This window comes from Macaca fascicularis, chromosome 17 (genome assembly GCF_037993035.2).
Source record: "Macaca fascicularis isolate 582-1 chromosome 17, T2T-MFA8v1.1".
Lineage (NCBI taxonomy): Eukaryota > Metazoa > Chordata > Mammalia > Primates > Cercopithecidae > Macaca > Macaca fascicularis.
The window spans coordinates 91,298,717-91,320,541 of NC_088391.1; the positions used below are offsets into that span (position 1 = coordinate 91,298,717).

General features: G+C 40.4%; 1 protein-coding gene across 3 annotated transcripts in view; it reads left to right on the forward strand.

Moving 5' to 3' along the window:
* Window positions 1–21,825, forward strand: part of PCCA (propionyl-CoA carboxylase subunit alpha) — a 436,745-nt gene that overhangs the window by 320,217 nt on the left and 94,703 nt on the right. For all 3 annotated transcript variants that reach the window (XM_005586175.4, XM_005586176.4, XM_065533441.2), the window contains exon 20: window positions 13,596–13,694. In XM_005586175.4, the coding sequence (XP_005586232.3) occupies window positions 13,596–13,694 (99 nt within the window). The remainder of the gene's footprint in view (window positions 1–13,595; window positions 13,695–21,825) is intronic.

Consider the following 21,825-nt stretch of genomic DNA (forward strand, 5'->3'; position numbering starts at 1 on the left):
CTGGGTGAAGCGTATAAGGGAACTCCATGTACTATTGCTATAACTTTTATGTATATCTGAAATTATTTTACAAGAAACGAACAAGATACAAAGAAATACTTCCCCAGGATGTTTATTAGAACAATAGAGGGTAACTATACCATTTTTCTATTTCTTATTAGGTGCAATAAAAGGACACTGGTAACTGTAAGCTTAACAGTTAAAAGTAAGGTCATGGCAGTGGCTTACAGGGCTGATAAGTGCCCTATATACTCTCTACAAGTGCCAGTGCATGCTTGATTATGATTAACCTAATGGATAGTTTTTTGTTGTTGTTGTTGTTTTTTAAACCAGGGTCTTCCTTGAGATGTAAAGGGCACAGAGTAAATGGCTGATTGTTAGCTTATTCCCTGGATGGATGTGATGAGTGGGTCTGGGGCATCAGTTTCTATATCTCACCTTTACCTATCAAAGAAATTGGGACAAACCACGAGAGCAAATAAATAAAAAGAAAAAGGAGTTTTATTGTTCATGCTTACAAAAGAATCCTGTTAATAGATTTGTAATCCACCAATTATTTTGGGAATAAAATTGTAGTAGCAAATAAACTTAAGATACAAACATAAAACTATTAAATATGTTATTTGTATTATAATGTAAAAATATAATTAATATTTTAGTATGTACATATTAGGAATAATGTCACTGGTGGCCACAGAGGCTAAAAAACAGAATGCAAACCTGCTGGAAAATCCTTGGTAGATAGGAGCGTAGAAAACAGAATATCAAATACATTTATTATTGGCCAGGAGAAATGGACTACTAGGGGAAATTCTGAGTGCTTAAGGATAGTAGTAGAATGTTAAGCAGCTCACAGATAATAATATAAAGTAGGCTGGATTAACAAGAAACAGCACACCACAGTCACAATATATGGGAATTAGGAAAAGGAAATACGTAGCCATTTTTATGGAAGTCTTTTAGTCCACTTAGTTAATAGATGTGTTCTGTGGTGGTAAACCACCAGCTTAGGTAATGGGATTTATTGGGGGACATCAGTGGTAGCAAAATACATATGAAAAGCAAAAGAAATACTAATAGGAATCTGATGAAATTAAGAGGATAAATAATGGAAGAGATATTAATGGAAGAACAAGAAAAATTGAAGAACAGTAAAAGTAGGCATGGTTGGAAAAGGAGAAAAATAGATCTCTAATAATCATTTTTGTGGGAGGAGTACAGAGCGTCACTAAGTTGAACTACCAACAACAACCAGCATTTACTGAGGGCTTATTATGTACTAGGTGCTGTTCTAAGGGCTTGACTTCATTCCTCACAACCACTCCATGAATATGCATTTTACGTATGAGAAAGTGGAGACATGAACACGTAGGTAACTTGTGGAACTGAGGTTCAAACACAAGCATTGTGACCATTGACAACAAAACTGCATAGAAATGCAGGATTCCACCACGATCAGGTAGGGGAGGGAAAGGCAGTTTCAATTGTTCTTTATGTAAGGAACTTATCTACCTGGAGTTATTCACTAAGCTGATATAATTTACAGTGTGATCTGCAGAGAGTGACCTTATCACACCAATCCAAAAGAAACTACTACCATAATTAAACTGTGGGCAAAATAATGTAGGATATTTTTGTAAACCATAAACCTGAAATTAAAGTTGTTACTGATCAATTAATGAGGTGATAATTAAACAGAAACTAGCCAACCTGCCTGATTGTAGACCAGTACCTAAAATTTGTTTTTGCAATTCACATCCTTTGAGATATATTTAATTACATTTATAACACATGAATATTTAGTATAATCTTTTGTGACAGATTGACAGGTCTTCACCATCATTGTGTGTAATTCCTCTTGATGTTTTGGTCATTATTACATATATATTTGGGAGATAAGGGCTGTTTCCAAGGTGATGGGGATAAAGAGCAAACTTACAAAAACGGGTTGCCTCCTTTTGTTTGTATAAACAACCATCTCATTTCCCTGTGGAAGGTCACTAGAGGTATAATAGCTCTATTGTGAAATAGTATTTTAGGAAATAGGAGAGCAGGGTAAAGAAAGCCTCCCCTTTTTGTGTTATCTTAAGGCTTAAAACTGTGTTATAGTTTATACTAAAACATTAAGAATCATTAATTATTATAATAGCATTAAATTGTTTGAGTTTTGTCATGCTTTGCCTAGAAATGTGTGTTCTAGTTTATACTAAAACATTAAGAATCATTAATTATTATAATAGCATTAAATTGTTTGAGTTTTGCCATGCTTTGCCTAGAAATAAGTGTTGAAGCGAGTGACTTAGCAGCGTTATTAGATCTACTAAATAATTGGAAATTTATGTGCTTATTGTCAGCATCTTGGCTTTTTAGAATTTTAAAGTATGTTTGTGCTTCACATCTCTAGTTGCAGTTTATGTAGAATTTAGTGAACTATAATAACGTTGGATGGTGGTAATATCACAATTTAATTAACTGCATAGAATACAAAGTTCTTTGTTAATGGGAAATGGGATATACCTCCTCTATTTGATATATAATTTAATAATCATACTTTTTGTTAGCAGTAGTTAAGTGATAAGAACTAAAAAGAACCAATAGACGTCTCCATCTCTAAAACAGTCTTACAAGTATGCAGTGAGCATCTACTGTATACAAGCACTATGTCTTCATATTTAGATTACATTTGCTATTTTGCTTTTAACATGCGAACTTAAGTGAAATACTCTAAGGAGTATTGCAAAGTAATTGCCCCTATAAATTACATAATTTATATGGCTCTTTAATTTTTTTAGATGTAAAATGGGAGGAGGAGAGCATTGAATTGGAATGTATTATTTCTAGGATTCTTTCTAGACCACAAGTTGAATCAGAAAACTGTGGCTCATGCCTGTAATCTCAGCACTTTGGAAGGCTCAGGTGGGAGGATTGCTTGAGGCCAGGAGATCGAGACCAGCCTGGTCACATAGTGAGACCACACCTCTACAACAACAAAAACAATTAGCCAGGCATGGTGGCAAATGTCTGTAATCCCAGCCACTCAACCAGCTGACATGGGCAAATTGCTTGAGCCCAGGGGCTTGAGGCTGTAGTGAGCTGGATCCCACCACTGCTTTCCAGCCTGGGTGACAGAGTGAGACTCTGTCTCCAAAACAAAACAAAGCAATCAGAAACATACAGATCTTTTTCCACATTTTGTGCAGAAGAGTCACTTTTAAGATACACCATGAAAGCCTATTAAAGAAGCAGGAACTAGTTATTCCTTTCTGAGAATTAGTTATAACTTGACTAGCAAATCGGTTTTTTATCCTTCATATCGTCTTCAGAAGTAGAGGCAAGACATATGATCAAAGTCTTTTTAAAAATAGTGGAATACCTGGGTTTTTGTTTTATATTTTCACTCTGCACAATGCTAATCTCCTTAACATTTGATGACAAAGAAAGACCTTAGAATTTGTGTATGACAAAAAGGATGACTTATGAGGTGAATCAAAAACACTTTTTACAGCCTCTGTCTTCCTAAAGTTTATTATTTTTGGAAATGTTTTTTTGGCAAATATTTTGTTTTGTAAATTTTACATTTCTAAAGTTGAATAAAATTAAATGTTTAGCAGGTGCTTGTTGTAATAGAAGCTATGATATTTTAACTATGTCATGAGGTATCTCTGAGGAAGTGTTCTTTTTTGTTTTTTAATGGTAAAGGATGTCAGTAATATCTCTCAAATGTCAAATTAACTTAGGGTGTGTACTTTCTTTTTCCCTATGATGACGTAGATAGGAAAATCGAATGTTCCAAACAACTCATGGAAAATCTTCCACTTCAGCGTTATTTGTACCACAAATGCAGTGAAATGCTTTTAATGGAATCCAGAGTGATAGGTGCATTATGACATGTGGGGAGATGCCTTCTTGAAATAGGACATAAATCATGGATTTTTTGTTGTTGTTGTTGTGTGTGTGTTTTTTTTTTTTCCTGAGACAGAATCTCGCTCTGTTGCGCAGGCTGGAGTGCAGTGGCATGGTCTTGGCTCACTACAACCTCCACCTCCTGGGTTCAAGCAGTTCTTCTGTCTCAGCCTCTTGAGTAGCTGGGGTTACAGGTGCCCACCACCATGCCCAGCTAGTTTTTGTATTTTTAGTAGAGACAAAGTTTCACCATGTTGGCCAGGCTAGTCTTGAACTCTTGACCTCAAGTGCTCTGCCCACTTCAGCTTCCCAAAGTGCTGGGATTACAGGTGTGACCACTGTGCCCTGCCAAATCATGTTTTCGAACTTGTTTTAAATATTTTGTGTGTGTGTGTGTGTGTGTGTGTATATATATATATATATATATTTTTTTTTTTAAATGGAGTCTTGCTCTGTTGCCCAGGCTAGAGTGCAATGGCACGATCTCAGCTCTTTGCACCCTCCAACTCCTGGGTTCCAGCGACCCCATCCTGCTGAGTTGCTGGGATTATAGACACCTGCCACCACATCCAGCTAATTTTTGTATTTTTATAGAGATGGGGTTTCATCATCTTGGCCAGGCTGGTCTCGAACTCCTAGCCTCGTAATTTACCCACCTTGGCCTTCCAAAGTGCTGGGATTACAGGTGCCTATGCCACTGCGCCCAGCCCATATTATGTATATTCTTTTTTTTTTCTTCTTCTTTTTTTTTGAGATGGAGTTTTGCTCTTGTTGTCCAGACTAGAGTGCAATGGTGTGATCTCGGCTCACCGCAACCTCTGCCTCCCAGGTTCAAGCAATTCTCCTGCCTCAGCCTCCCGAGTAGCTGGGATTACAGGCATGCGCCACCACGCCTGGCTAATTTTGTATTTTTGGTAGAGAACAGGGTTTCTCCATTTTGAGCAGGCTGGTCTTGAACTCCCAGTCTCAGGTGATCTGCCCGCCTTGGCCTCCCAAAGTGCTGGGATTACAGGCGTGAGCCACTGTGCCTGCTCCTGTCATGTATATTCTTATTATAAATAATTTTCAACCAAACTGATCTGGTTGGTTAAGCTGGAGAAGGTTTTCAGAAAATAGAGTACATTGAGATGAATTTCATGAACTGTACCCACCAAAGCTTTGTCCTGGTTAATTCAAATTTATAATGCCGATACTTTAAATTAGCATTTAGCTTTTAAGTGATGGTGGAATGGTGAGACGCATGATGTTTTTATACCAACCACTGCATGCTCCATGTCTTTGTTGGAGTTTACACTTTTCAAAAACAGGCGGCATTTCCATGTGTTTATTTCCCCTTTATCTCGGTTTCAGTGAATGATTGGTTTCATCTTTACAAAGATTATTCTGGCTGTAGTGGGGAGAACCAGTTGGAGATATGGAAGATGTATGTGGGGAGGCCAGAGTATCGTGGCAGTAGGCCTCAGAGATGCAGTGGCCGGGGTTTGGGCTAAGGTGTTATCGGTGGAGATGGAGAGAATTCGTGGTATTTGAGAACCACTGCAGCCTCCATTATTTCTAATTCTGTGTCCTCTACCCTTCTCTGTCATCTCTCCACTGCCTCCCAGTCCCTTTCACTGTGCCCCCTGTATTGCCCACTTGCAGACCAACAGCCTTTTGTATCAGTCTTTTCTGGAATGTTCCAGTAATTACTTACCCTAACTAAAACCTTAGGGTAGTTTTGTTCTCATACCACATGCACCTCCAAGACAGGAGGTGGGATTACTTTCCCTCCTCGTGTCATTCAGTACCACTGTTCCACTCTTTCTTGTAAGCCCTTTCTTATTTGAAATCACATCATCAGTCTTCACTACCTCATCTTCCTCTTGGCAACCTTCAGGTCCCCTTCCCTGTATCCCTCTCCCTGCATGTGAAGACCAGCAGCCAGTTCCTGGTCTGTCTCTCTGTCGCCATACAATCATTATTCCCTGTATTTTCTCTCCATTCACAGACACCACTCCCGTTTTTACATCCTTTATCCAGTTTAGATTCCCTGGCCTGGCATTATAGTCACTCACTCATGAATACCCTTAACTGCTTACTCCTTCGTTCTTCCACGGCCAGCTGAGCATCCTACACTGGGCAGCAGGGTTGCTGTTTCTCTGATAACTTCTCCTCCCTTTTCCTCAGTGATTCCTTCCTGTCTTCACATGTCCCATGTTCCCGCTCCAGCTGACACTACTTCTGAATGTCCCTCTTCTCTACACCACCAGGGCTCTAGATCTGATCACCATGACTTTTAGTTTTATTTCCTCTAATTCATTGTCCAAGCTACAGCCTGAATGATCTTTCAAAAATAGACAGTGTGGCTCATGCCTGTAATCCCAGCACTTGGGGAGGCCGAGGTGGGCGGAGGTCAGGAGTTCAAGAGCAGCCTGGCCAACATGGTGAGACCCTGTCTCTACTAAAAATACAAAATATTAGCCAGGCATGGTGGTGTACACCTGTAGTCCCAGCTACTCAGGAGGCTACGGTGAGAGAGTCATTGGAACCTAGGCAGTGGAGTTTGTAGTGAGCCAAGACTGTGCTGTTGTACTCCAGCCTGGGTGAGAGAGTGAGACTCCACCACCACCACCACCACCACCAACAACAACAACAACAAAAAAAGGACAGCAGTGAATGGCACTCAGCAGGTGAACCCATTCATGTTTCCCACTCCTGTCCCTGTTCTTCAAGAACCAGCCTCCCCTTCTCCTCTCTGCTCCATCCACACTGGTTTCAAACCAGCTCAGCTCTTTCTCACCTCAGGGTTTTCTTGTTTTTGTTTTTTTAAATATGATATTCCTTCTGGAATATTCCCACACACCCATCACTAGCACGCCTAACTAATTCCTACTCACCCTTCCAGTCTTTGCTCAAGATCACCTCCTCAGAGAGGTCCTTCTTTCTGCTGACAAGCAAAGAATAATGAGAATTCAGAAGAAGCTGTAGAAATTGGCTGGGCGTGGCGGCTCATGCCTGTAATCCCAACACTTTGGGAGACTGAGGCGGGCGGATCACTTGAGGTCAGAAGTTCGAGACCAGCCTGGCCAACATGGTGAAACCCCATCTCTAGTACAAATACAAAAATTAGCCAGGTGTGGTGGTGGGCGCCTGTAATCCCAGCTACTCGGGAAGCTGAGGTAGGAGAATTGCGTGAACCTGGGAGGCAGAGGCTGCAGTGAGCCGAGATTGTACCTCTGTACTCTAGCCTGGGCAACAGAGCGAGACTTTGCCTCAAAAAGAAAAAAAAAAAAAAAAAAAAAAAAAAAGAAAAAGAAGTTGCTGAATATTTGTGACTTTTCACAATACAGTTTTAGTAACCAGATTATAGGAGGTTATGGGGAAAGGTGTACGGTAAGAAAATAGCTACAGAGAACTTGTTCTAGAATCTGTCAGAGAAAGGAAGAGACACGGAGCTGCGGAGTTCTGCATGTGTTTGAAAGCAGAGGCGAGGCTCCAGTGTAGACTGAAAGCTGGAGAACAGGGAATTTAAAAGGATTAACTAAGAAGCAGAGAGGGCATGAGATGTGAGTAAAGGAAAGAGCACGGCTGATGAGGCAAGCAAATAAGAGGACTTGGGCTTATGGCTTCGATTTTGGTAAAGAGAAGAAGTCGTCTGCTGAGAGTGCGGGGCAGGCTTCTAATTAATGTAAGTTTGGTGCACTTGAGTCCTTGGTCGATTTAAGGGCAAGTTATAAAATCTTTGTTTACGTTAGCGTTGCTGCTAAACACCTCTGGCGTTGTGTCTTTGGATAGTTTATGAAATACAGAGGTTTTTGCATAATTTGAAATATTCCAGTGTTTTCACAGTGCTAAGACATTTTGATAATATTGTCTCTGCCTTGAAAGGAGCAGATTTTACTTGTGCCTCAGGATATTATGTCATTTATCGCTTCACTTTTGGTCTATTTTTCTTTTTATCCCCACACTGAATTCGATTTGTTAGCTTTTATTGTCACTTAAAGGAAAAATCTTAAAAAGTTCTAACCTCAAACAGAGATATGTGAGCAAAATACTCACTTTATAACATTAGAAATAGCCATGTTAGAAATTAAATGTCTGTGGCCGGATGTGGTGGCTCATGCCTGTAATCTCAGCACTTTGGGAGGCCAAGGTGGGAGGATTGCTTGAGCCCAGAAATTCGGGACCAGCCCTGGCAACATAGTGAGAACCTGTCTCTCCAAAATAAACAAATAAATGAATAAATCTGGAGGTGGTAGCTTGTACCTGTAGTCCCAGCTACACTGGAGGCTGAGGTGGGAGGATCACTTGAGCCTGGGAGGGCAAGGCTCAGTGAGCCATGATCATGCCACTGCACTCCAGCCTGGGTGACAGAGTGAGGCCCTGTCTCAAAAAAAAACTAACAAAGGGCTGGGTGCGGTGGCTCACGCCTGTAATCCTAGCACTTTGGGAGGCTGAGGCAGGTGGATCACCTGAGGTCAGGAGTTCGAGACCAGCCTGGCCAACATGGAGAAACCCCGTCTCTACTAAAAATACAAAAATTACCCAGTCTTGGTGGCATGTACCTGTAATCCCAGCCACTCTGGAGGCTGAAGCAGGAGGATCACTTGAACCTGGGAGACAGAGGTTGCAGTGAGCCAAGAATACGCCTTTGCACTCCAGCCTGGGCAACAAGAGCAAAACTCCATCTCAAAGAAAAAAAAACACACACACACACACAAAGAAATTAACCATCTAAATACATCTGAAATAAAAGGGCTTTGTAAACACAGAATTATAGATGTAGCAGAGATATTTGACCTTGTTAGTTCAGGTCCCTCTTTTTCAGATGAGGAAGAGAGATTATCTGAAACACATTGTAAAATTTGGTGTTGTAGTTGAAGTCTGTAAATCTACAACCAGAGAAATAGAAATTAGTATCCACCTGTTAACTAAAATGCAGTTTTGAAAAAACAGCTACTGTTTATTGTGTGCCTACTAGTGAGAGGTCTGAAGTGGCTGTTGATTGCATATTATAATGACAGAAAATGAGCACATTTCGCTTGAAAAAAAATTTTAGAGCGGACGTAGTGACTCGTGCCTGTAATCCCAGTATTTTAGAAGGCCGTGGCGGGCCAATCATCTGAGGTCAGGAGTTTGCAACTAGCCTGGCCAACATAGTGAAGCACCATCTCTACTAAAAATGCAAAAATTAGCCGGGCCTGGTGGCAGGCGCCTATAATTCCCACTACTCAGGAGGCTGAGACATGAGAATCACTTGAACCCAGGAGGTGGATGGAGGTTGCAATGAGCTAAGATCGCACCACTGCACTCCAGCCTGGTCCACAGAGTGAAACTCTGTCTCAAAAAAAAATTAAAGTACCGTATGTATATACGGTAAAAAGTCCAAATGGATTTGTGGTGAAAAACAAGCCTTCCTTTCATCCCTGTTCCTTAGCTACTCTGTTCCTCTTAAGCATTTGTCCAGAGATACTCTTTGCATTTAAAAACACACATGTATAGTTATTTTTTTGAAAAAAAGATAGCACACTGTATACACTATTCTGTATTTTCTTGAAAATGGTTTCAAATCAATACGTATAGAGATGACTTTTTTTAAAGAAGGGGCACTACGTTTTTACATTCTACAGAATATATATTTATTTGTTATACTTTAAGGATACCTTTGCTGGGTGTAAAATTGGGGGACATTTCCTTTTTTTAGTACTTAGACCATATTGCTGTGTGGTCTTCTGTATCTGTGTCGCTTTTGAGAAATTAGGCTGACCTGAGTTTTTTTCCTTTCGTATACATGATTTCTTATTTATTTATTTATTTATTTTTTTGAGATGGAGTCTCGCTCTATTGTGCAGGCAGAAGTGCAGTGGCGTGATCTCAGCTCAGTGCAACCTCTGCCTCCCAGGTTCAATCAATTCTTCTGCCTCAGCCTCCCGAGTAGCTGGGACTACAGGTGTGTACCACCACACCCGGCTAATTTTTGTATTTTTAGTTGACACGGGGTTTCACCACGTTGGTCAGACTGGTCTCAAACTCCTGACCTCATGATCTGCCCCCTCTTGGCCTCCCAAAGTGCTGTGATTACAGGCATGAGCCACTGCGCCTGGCCCATGAGTTTTTTATTTCTAACTTAATACCTCCACACTTTCTTTTCAGTCTTTTTCTTTTCCTTTTCCTTTTTCTCTTCTCTTTTCTTTTCTTCCTTTTTTCTTTTTTTTTTTTTGGACAGCATTTTGCTCTGTCATCCAGCCTGGAGTGCAGTGGCAAAATCATGGTTCAGTGTAGCTTGGAAGGCTTGGGCTCAAGCAATCTCCCCCTGCCTCAGACTCCTGAGTAGCTGGGACTACAGGCACTGGCCATCATGCCTGGCTAATTAAAAACATTTTTTTTTGTAGACTGGGTCTCACTTTATTGCCCAGGCTGGTTTCAAACTCCAGGCTTCAAGCAGTGCTCCTGCCTGGGCCTTCCAAAGTGCTGGGCTTACAAGCGTGAGCCACCATGCCTGGTTCTTTCTTTAGCCTTAAAGTTGTATAAACATAATCAATCCACAAATTCCAGGTTTTATTTATTTTGACAGGTTTTATCCTATTATATATCTTTGAATGTACATTTGTTCTTTTTGCTTTGTGAGCCTCTTTGGAGAGTTACATATTCTTTCTACCCCGCTTCCTCCTCTATATCTGTTGTCTTCTCAGTAAATTGGTTTTATATTGTTAGTCTTATCTGTTTCATTTTATATGATTTCTCCCATCCTTATCTTTCTTTTTAGTCACGTTTATTCTATTTTTGGTTGCTTCTTAATGTGGCTTTTATCTCAATAATGTTATTTTTCTCTCCATTTTTTTCTGAGTTCTATCAGCTTGACTTTCATTTCCTTCTGTTGTTGTATAATCTTGTCTTTGAACCTTTGTTTTTCTTCTTTGAGCTCTTTTTTTTTTTTTTTTTAAGAGGGGTCACATTTCCTATGGTTGCCTTTGAGACTTTGGAGAACTATTTATCTGAACTCTTCCTGTGTTTCTTTGAGTAGTTCTTGTGTTATATGCTGCTAATTTACCTCTTTCTGAGTTTTTTTTTTTTTTTTTTTTTTCCAAATTGTATGCAGACATCCAGTATTGGTTGTTTTCTGAGTGTTGTTTATGTTGGAATAGGGTGGGAGGATGGGTGCAGCAGGCTACAGCCTTTTTTTTTTTTTTTTTTTTTTTTTGACTTATTACTTAGTCATTTCTCACCAAATCTGTTATTTAGTTTGAAAGGGTAGGCTGGTTCTTCATGTCAGAGTCTATCACGAAATGCTACCTCCACTCTACATCTGCCCCTTCGATCACCCTTGACTGAAGAGTTGCGTGTGCACAGTGGATCTGGCATAGTAACAAGGATTCTTTGGTTCAGCCAGCCCACCTTTCTCTGGTATTAACCCGTGGTTCAAAGAGACATTCTCTACTTCTCCTATGGCCTATACTTCCATCTGGATTCCCTGCTTGGATGCAAGCATCAGTAGAATCACTGTACCTCTTATTCAGAATTATGTATCTGTGTATCGCTGGAAGCCTGAGAAGGCCTGTGATGGCTTTCCGCACATTCCCTTTCGCCACTTAGTACTGGCAGATAGGTTTCAGCTTATGATTTGGAGTCATGATGGCTTCCTTGTTTCAGTTGTGTAGTGAAGTTGCAAATTTCTACTCATGACTCATTATGTAGATGACAAAATGTACTGTATTTTCTATCACCTATCGTCTTCGTCAGAGGCCCTCTACCTTTAGTAGTGGATGGTGGGAAGAAAAATATGGGAGTAAACAGGATCTTGGCCTCTGTTGGTTTAAACAGTCTCTTTGGGGTAATGTGTTTCAGTTTTCTTCCATCCCCAGCTTCCACTGAGGTGAGGTCTGGGAGCAGTGAGGGGGGCCTTTGGGAATGATGGTCAGATCTGCCTCGCGGTGCTGGCGTGGGGAGAACGTAGACTCACACGCAGTCCCCCTAAGGCTTTGCTACGAGGGCCTGGGTTGGTAACCACTGAGTAATGACTCTCTCTGTTTAGGCTCTGAAAGCCTTGAGGAGGCTTCTGCTGTCCTTAGATCTACTACGGTCGGCCCTCTGTATCCATGGGCTCCGCGTCTGTGGCTCCGACCAACTGCAGATATTTGGGGTAGGGGGGCGGGGAGGGAAAGATTTGGATCTGTACTGAATAGTACAGCCTTTTTTTCCCCCGCCTTTATTCCCTAAACAATAGAGTATAACAACGATTTAGATAGCATTTACATTGTATTAGGTATTATAATTCAAAGATATTATAGGTAATCTAGAGATGATTCAAAGTATATGGAAGAATGTGCATGGGTTAGATGCAAATACTACCCCATTTTCTATCAGGGACTTGAACATCCCCGGATTTTGGTATCTGCAGGGCGGGGCGGGAGTAGTGCTCCTGGAACCCGTCTCCCATGGATTCCAAGGATCAACTGTATTTGCCTGCAGTCGTGGTGTTCCCCATACTGTATGGTCTTCATCCTGACCCAGGTCTTCACTGGTCAGAGCTTCTGGATTCCTATCATGATGTACTTGGGTTATTTGCCCAGCCCCTCCCTCCAGCCATGCTGTGCTGTTGCTGCCACGCCATATTCAGAATGCCACAAAACTGAGCCCTGGGCTTCACTGCAAGCCTGCAGCCTCCCTTACACTGTGTACCAAAAGCAGACCTCTCACCTGGATATTTTTAGGGCACCTGATACATGTCAGAATGTTTTCAGCAATCTTTGTCCACTGCCACTCCCGACCTGTCCCCAAGGGTCCAGCAGAAGGGGAAATAGGTCTCTGATAATCTGATTTTAATGAGTATCTTTTAAGAGAAATAAGTGATAGTGGGGGAATTGTTAGGGATCTTATATCATGGTTCTGCTGCAGGTTTATTTGGAAACTTGAGCAAGCTTAAGTATCCCCTTGTTAGGTTGTCTACCATATAATAATGTCATCTGTAAGCCTCTCATATTAAACAGGGAATAAGCATCAGTGAGTGAAAGAAAGAAAACGATGGTACTTTCATTTTAAATTAGCTATGATTTTTAAATTTCCATTACTTTTATATTTATTTGGAATTTTTTTTTTTCTTTTACGAGTATCCCTGTTTTGAAAGATTATGGGTCTTTTTTTTGCATATTCATGAAAGATGACTGGATGAAGTCAGTCATTTATGATTGACAGAAATATGACAGAACTTTGCAAAGTTTGAATGGACTTTTGATATTCAACACCAAAGAATTTTGTCTAATTAAAGCTTCTGTTTAATTAAGATAACAATGCATAGTCCTTCATTAAAATTAACAGAGAAAAAGTTCTTCCTTGGTCCTTGGAGAGGATATTATATGCAAGCCCTGTTGTGTGGGTTGCAAGATGTCACTGGAATTTATATGCATTACTTGTCTAATTGCAGTAAATGTAGCATGTCCAGATAGGTTTCGAGTTAGAAGGCTGTTTGTTACTTGCGGAAATCACTTGAAGCCTCAGTACCCAGAGGCAGCTGTTCACAGGTCCTTCACCTCTCCCCAGAGATGACTGGGAAGACGCTGTTGTTGGACCCTGTCTTTCATGGCTGGAGCAGTAAACATGACAGGTTGTTTGGGAGCCATCTGTTTAAAATGGCTGCTGCTTTGTATGCAGCAATGAACTTGAGATCAGTTTTCTGTCTTTCTTCATGGTAATGGTCTTATTTGGTGTCACAACAGGTGGAAGTTGATGGGTCGAAACTAAATGTGACCAGCACGTGGAACCTGGCTTTGCCCTTATTGTCCGTCAGCGTTGATGGCACTCAGAGGACTGTCCAGGTGAGTGTTGTAAGGATTTCCTTAGAAGGCCTCCTCAAGTCCAGAATCCTTGTCAGCACCTGTGTGGCTAATACTTACAGCTACAGGAGGGAAAAGCTGTATTTTATTCACCTTATGCTTTTTATGGTCGAAAACTTTTTCTTTTCTTATCTTAGAGGATCTTAAGTGTTAACCTGAGCAATTAATGTTTTCTTTTTTCAGACAGTCCAAAAAGCTTCATGTATTGTACTTTGTTGTAAACAAGGAATTCTGCATGCTTTTCTAAAAATACTCGATTAGCTGTTTTTTTCCCCCCTCTGTGGGTTTTTAGTTGTAAAATACAACTTACTTTGTTACCTTTCTTTTCTGTGCAGTTGAAATTACGTAGTGTTAGGCTAGCAAAACATGTGTTATCCAGGTTGACTTTCCACGGCTCACTGATGTCCTTTAAAAATTTAGTAATCTTAACTTATTAATCTTTCTTTTCACCTCAATATAAAATGTCCTGCCTTGAGGAGATGCCTTGGAACCCAGAGTCGACAGAATGTTTTTTGTAACCTGTGACTTCCATTTTAAAGTAGAAAAGTTATGAAAAGAGATTCTGCCAAAATCCTTCACCTTGCCTCCTGTTTGAGGTTTAGTGTTTTAGAAAAACAAAGAAACAAAAAATCATGGAACATGTGGCTATCACAGCCTAATAAAAATCTAGTCCCACCTATAGCATTAAATGCTCATTCTTTGTTCTTTTTTATGAAAATGATCTTAACTTGATTTTATACAGGAAACTGGTTTTAAAAACCTTGAGAAATCAGGATAATCACAGATAAGACTACTTACTCCATACCTGATTCTTATCTACCTCTATGAGAGACTGGGGCAGAGGATTTCAGAATCCACAAAAAATATATGATGACTCAACTGATTTCTAAGTCAGTTTCAATTGATATACATTATCTCTATGGTTCCAAGTAACCTTGAACTCTTGGTAATGAGCCCTATATTTTAACTTTGGTTTTGTGACTTGTCCCCATATATTTTTTCTCATTTTTTAAATTTTCTAACTCCTGTCTTTTCTATTTTATAACTTACATTATATAACTTTATATAATATTATATCAGAATAAATTATGAGGTGAACCCTTGAAAAAAATGTCACTACATAATTTCACGTTACTGAGATCCATGTATTATTGTGTCTTTAAAAACTGTGATGCCTGGGTGCGTTGGCTCACGCCTGTAATCCCAGCACTTTGGGAGGCCAAGGCAGGCGGATCACCTGAGGTCAAGAGTTCCAGACTAGCCTGGCCAACATGGTGAAACCCCGTCTTCACTAAAAATATAAAAATTAGCCAGATGTGGTGGCAGGCATCTGTATTCCCAGCTCCTCGGGAGGCTAGGGCAGGAGAATTGCTTGAACCTGGGAGGTGGAGGTTACGATGAGCCAGGATTACGCCATTGCACTGCAGCCTGGGCAACAGAACAAGACTCTGTCTTAAAAATAAAACAAAAACAAATAAACAACAACAACAAAACTGGTTTTGTTATACTGGTTTATGTTCGATAGACTCTATAGTGCATTGAATGTGTTATGGCTCAGGTATTTGTCAGAGGGACATAGTGTTAACTCTCAGTAGTCAGAAGAAAGAGGTGCAAACTCCTGTTATGCAGATTTTTTTCTATTGTGATACTTTCATCATCCTTTTCAGTGACTGTGCAGATAGTTGCCTTGGTGGCACTTTTACATGTAGAATTTATAGCTAGATTAATGTGGATATATATGTAGAATAATCAAAAATATTTTCCCTAGTGTAGGGATCATGTTCAGTAAATCCCTTTTTAATCTTGTACGTACTTTGCTACAAAAAGAATTAATGTGTCTGAAATAAGTGACCCCTTAAAGGCAGATCCCTTGACTCTTAGGAAGAGGTCATTGCATCAAGTTAAGTACTCTCTAATTGGAAGGAAATAAACTCAGAGAGGTAAATGGTGTACTAGGAAAAAAAAGTCATTTACCTAAAAAAAAAAAAAAAGGTAAGGAGAGTTTTTCCTTATGAAAGGGGGTAGATTTTATTTACTTTCTGTAGGCATTAGCATTGTGTTGACTCTTTCCAAAAATGTAATGTGGCCTCTGTGAAAATAATAACAATTGTAGTAACAATAAATAACACAGTGCTTACTGTGTATCAGGTGTAGTTTTAAACATAGTACAGATATGAACTTCTTTGATCCTCACAATTGTATGAAGTAGGTGCTATTTATAATTTTATAAATGAGACAACTGAGGCTCAGAGAAAGTAAGTGACTTACTGAAGGTCACCAGCTAATAAGAGGTAAAGCCATGATTTTTTTTTTTTTTTTTTAAACGAGACAGGATCTCGCTCTGTCACCCAGGCTGGAGTGCAGTGGCACAATCTGGGCTCACTGCAGCTTTGACCTCCCAGGCGACGGCCCCCCAACCCCCCACCTCAGCCTAGAGCCGTGATTTAAATCTGAGCAGTCTTGCTGTAGTAGGATCCTTGCTATCAAGCATTGCAAGATGCTGAGGCCAGCTGTGTAACTTCCTGGGCATCACAAAGCTAGGAAGAAGCAGAGCAGAAATTTTATCCGTGGCAGTCATGTGTGCTTCCCCCAACTATGCTATAGTACTTTGCGATTTTTCCTATCAAATTGTTCTTCAAATTATAATCACTTGTCATTCATGCTTTAAACCATAGATGCTTAATCTTTAATGTGCTTTAGAATCAACTAGAAGCCTTGTGGAAACTCAAGTTGTTGGACCCACCCATAGCTTACTCTGATTTAGTAGGTCTGGGCTAGGTCTGCATTTCTGGCAAGCCCCCAGGTAATGCTTATGCTGCTGGTCTGGACCACAGTTGGACGCCTTCTGCTTTCAGAAAATGAGCTGAGGGGTGGTGTGCCCCAGCAAGGTGGGTGGGAGCCAAGTCACACAAGCCTTATTAAGGACATAGGACAGGCTCTACTTTATCCCTAGGTCAGTAGGGACCCGTGGAAGAGCTTTCAGTAAGGAAGTGATGATCGAACAGAATTGTAGTTTACGACGTGCTTTTGGTTTTTGGCTGCTTTGTGGAGAGTGGCTTGAAGAAGGATGAGGTGAAGATTGGAGGCAAAGAGAGAGGTCAGCAGATGTTAGGGATTCGGAGGTGAGAAGTCTTAGCCCCTGCGGCGATGAGGGCACTGTGTGCAGAAGGGACCTGCAAGCGCGACAGGGGAAAGAACTGGTGGCTTTACAGTCGTCTGCTGATTTCTCTTCTGGCCACCGTTAGCATGGGCAAATCTCCACATTCTATTCCTGACTCCCCCTTTCCTCTCTCTGCTTGCTTCCTGGGCTGCATTGCTCCAAGAGTTCCAGCCTAACACCTCCAAGCAGATAGCTATGAAATGCAATTATGAGTGTTTGTGTATCTCTTTGCAATTGTTTATGGTAAATTCTGAGAAATAAGGAATGAATATTACAAAGGTATTTTTCAAGTGATTTTACAGTAATCACTTGAAATTGATTACTGTAGTAATTGATTATTATAGTAATTGTAGCTATTTTAAAGTAATAACTACAGTTCTTTTTTCTCTGGATTTTTGAGGATACATATAAACTTTATATTCTTAAATATTATTATTAAATATTACTATTTATCATTAACTTATATCATTAAATTTTATTAAACCTCATTTGATATAAAATAATATTTATTACTATTATTATTATTATTTTATTTATTTTTTTCAGGCGGAGTTTCACTCTTTTTGCCCAGACTGGAGTGCAATGGCGAGATCTCAGCTCACTGCAACCTCCGCCTCCTGGGTTCAAGTGATTCTCCTGCCTCAGCCTCCTGAGTAGCTGGGATTACAGGCATGCGCCACCATGCCCGGCTAATTTTGTGTTTTTAGTAGAGACGGGGTTTCTCCATGTTGGTCAGGCTGGTCTTGAACTCCTGACTTCAAGTGATCCGCCCGCCTCAGCCTCCCAAAGTGCTGGGATTACAGGCGTGAGTCACCACGCCCAGCTTATTATTTTGTTTTATTTTTTTGAGACAGAGCTCCCTCTGTTGCCCAGGCCGGAGTCCAGTGGTGTGATCTTGGCTCACTGCAACCTCTGCCTCCCGAGTTCAAACGATTCTCTTGCCTCAGCCTCTGGAATAGCTGGGATTACAGGCATGTGCTACCACGCCTGGCTAATTTTTGTATTTTTAGTAGAGATGGGGTTTCGCCATGTTGGCCAGACTGGTCTCAAACTCCTGACCTCAGGTGATCCACCTGCCTCAACCTCCCAAATTGCTGGGATTACAGGTATGAGCCATCGTGACAGGCCAAAAATATGTTATATCTATACAAAAGCTAAAGAATAACTCAATGAAAACCTGTTTACCCACTATCTAGATTTAAAAAAAAGAAAACAGGCTGGGCACGGTGGCTCATGCCTGTAATCCCAGCCTTTGGGAGGCCGAAGCAGGCAGATCACCTGAGGTTCGGACGAGACCAGCCTGACCAAGGTGGGGAAACCCCGTCTCTACTAAAAATACAAAATTAGCCAGGCATGGTGGTGCATGCCTTTAATCCCAGCTACTCAGGAGGCTGAGACAAGATAATCCCTTGAACCTAGGTTGTGGTGAGCCGAGATTGTGCCATTGCACTGCAGCCTGGGCAACAGGAGCGAAACTCCATCTCAAAAAAAAAAAAACAAAACCATACACAAAAAAAAAACCCCAAAAATTATCAGTGCTGTTTGTATCACTCTTCCTTGATTAAATCCTCCTTTCCAGTGTCCCTGAAGAATACCATTGTGAGTTTTAAATTGATTGCTGCCTTGCTCTTCTCTAGGGATATTTACGAATACACGAACACTGTGAGCAGTATCTTGTTGAACTGCTCTTGTTTTTGAACTTTGTAATTGCCCCTGTCCTCCCTGTATTTTTCCGGAAGTTGCCTTCTCCCCGCCAGCATGATGTTTGTGAGCCTGGCCCATGTTGCTGCCTATAGCTGCAGTTTATTTACTTCCATCCATCATATTAATATACCACAAATTATTTATTCTCCTCTAAATAGACATTTGTGTTATTTTCCTTATTTTGTTGTCACAGTGATGCTTATATGAACATTCTACTTCCTGTTTCCTCTGTCAAGAGGAGGTTCTCCAGGTCATGTGCCGGTAGAACAGCCACGCTGTGGGGCTTGTGTTTTCTCCTTCCTGCACAGCAAGGCCAGATGGGTTTCCCTGTGTGGCTGAACCAGCTTCCGTGCCCACCAGTACTGAAGATGATAGTCATAACGGGAACAATGAGCTAACCTTGTTCTGTACTTACTATGCCCAGCACTGACTATTCTAAACACTTTGTATGTATGAATTTGTCTAATGCCCCCAGAAACCCAATAAAATATGTACTAGTGTTATCCCTCATTTTGTATTTGGGAAAACAGAGGCTTGTAGAGGCTAAGTTGCTTTCCCATCTGGTAGTAAATGGAAGTGCCAGAATTTGAACCAAGGAATCTGTGCCCTTAACATTTTTTTTCACATCCCGGTGAACCTTTGGCATTCCCAAACTACTTAGGTTTTTCCCGACTAGTGGGTTTAGATGGCATCTCATTATGGTTTTAATGTATACTTCCCTGATTAGTGTGACAATGAACATTGAAAATACACATTTATTGGCAGTCTTGTTTTCTCTTCTGCAAAATACCTGCTCATGACTTTTGCCCACTTTTTTAATTGGGTTGTCTTTTTCTTATTGACTCATAAAAGTTCTTCCTGTGTTATGGCTCCTAATCCTTTGTCATATGTGTTGTTAAAGTAGCTTGTGTTTTTATTGTTTTCAGTTACCCAAGTGAAGTTTTAAGACGAGATTTAATGTCAGAATTTGCAGTATTTTCCTTTATGGTTTGTGTGTTTTGCGTTTGTGTAGATAATCCTCTTCTACTCCTAAGCTCACAAAGATACCTATATTTTCATTTAAACCTTTTTAAATTGTGCTTTTCAAAGTTAACTCCTTAATCCTCATGGGATTGACTTTTGTACATAGTGTGAGTCATTTTACTTTTAAAATACAGATACCAGGCTGGGTGTGGTGGCTTAAGCCTGTAATCCCAGCACTTTGGGAGGCTGAGGCGGATGGATCCCCTGAGGTCAGGAGTTTGATACCAGACCAGCCTGGCCAACATGGTGAAACTCTGTCTCTACTGAAAATACAAAATATTAACTGGGGGTGGTGGTGCACGCCTGCAGTCCCCACTGCTCAAGAGGCTCGGCCCCTGTGCTCCAGCCTGGGCGACAGAGCAAGACTCCATCTCAAAAACTAATAAATAAATAATAAAATACAGGTAACTAGTTATGCCAGCACAAATTAATGACAGCCCTGCTTCTCTTCCCTTACTACCTTGCCACCACCTCACCTTTCCAACTCCAAAATTCTTTAAAAGCTTACTGTTTCTGTGATTCTCAATTAATTGTAAATAAAAAGATGATTTTTCACTTAATATGATCCTCAGTATATTTGCTTCTGTGAGCTCTCTTTCATTTTTTGTTAATCCTTTGGAAACCCTTAACCACTTAAAATAGTAAGGGGTGTGTGTGTGTGTGTGGGTTGCAAGCCAAGGGCATCAGATGATATTTGAGATACACCTTAGAAAAACGTGTTTGTGAATCCAGAGGCAAATTGGGAAGCATTCATTTAGGGAAGTAATGAGAGCTAAACATGGAAAATAGGTTGGAGGAGCCAGATAGTGAATGAGAGCCTAAAGAATCTATGCTTTTCAGACAGCAGTGGAGATATTAAAACTTTTTGCAGAGTAAAGTAACGTCCATCAAAATGTCGTTGTAGAATATTGATGTGTCCTCATAATAGAGGAGGGGTTAAGGGATTGAAGGGTGAAGTGGAGATGGAGTTCATTTAGAAGACAATCCTATTACTGCCTTCATCCTCCACTAGTGTTCAAGTCGTGTAGAGAAAAAGCGGGTTGAGTTTGAGAGAGGCTGATGATGAAAACTTGACCCAATTCATTAAGTACTCTTTGCAGACACATGATGGGTACTATAAGGATCACAAAATTCTATCTGCAACGTACACCTGGGCTCCTGCCTTGACCATTTGTCTTCTTGTGTTTTCAATATGAGTTGTTTTTCTTCTTTCCTCCAGCCTTGACTGTCATTCTTAGGTGGTTATCCCCTCGAGGCAAGTTTTTGAAAGTGAATCCTATATTATTTGCTTTTACAAACCAAGCTACCAACCATCTACTGATCTATAAAAACAGGTTAAAAAACCCAGAAATTCAGTTCTGTGCTCATCTGAGATTAAATCCTCTGGTCTTTTGTTAGGGTTTTCTTTCTCTAACACTATTTTGTACCCTTAGCAGGTTTTTTTTTTAAATTGTGGTAAAATATTGGTAGCATAAAATTTTCCATTTTAATAATTTTAGGCATATCAGTGGCATTAGGTACATTCACATTGTCATGCAATTATCACCAGTATCTGTCTCTAGAACTTTTTCATCTTCCCAGACTGAACCTCTGTTCTCATGAAACACTGAACTCTCCATCCTCCTCCCTCAGCCCTTGGCAACCGCCATTCTACTTTCTGTTTCTATGAATTTGACTACTGTGGGTATGGGTACTGCCTGTAAATGAAATCATATAGTATTTGTCTTTTGTGCTGGCCTATTTCACTTAGCATACTGTCTTCAAGGTTCATCCAGGTTATAGCATGTGACAGGATGTCTTTCCTTTTTATAGCTGAATAATATTCCATTGTGTGAATATACTACATGTTTATCCATTCGTCTGTCAATGGACATTTGGGTTGTTTCTACCTTTTGGCTGCTGTGAATTATGCTTCCATGAGCATGGGTGTACAAATATCTGTTTGAGTACCCTATTCTTTTGGGTATATACCCAGAGTGGAATTGCTGGATCACGTGGTAATTGTATGTTTAATTTTTTGAGGAACCTCCATAGTTGCTGCACCATTTTACATTCCCATTAGCAGTGCACAATAATTTCAATTTCGTGCCATCTTTGCTAACACTTGTTATTTTTTGTTTTGTTTTGTTTTGTTTTATAATAGCCATCCTATTGGGGGTGAAGTGGTATCTCATTGTGGAGCAGGACTTATCTGGATAGTAACTGAAGAAGAAGCATTCTGAATAC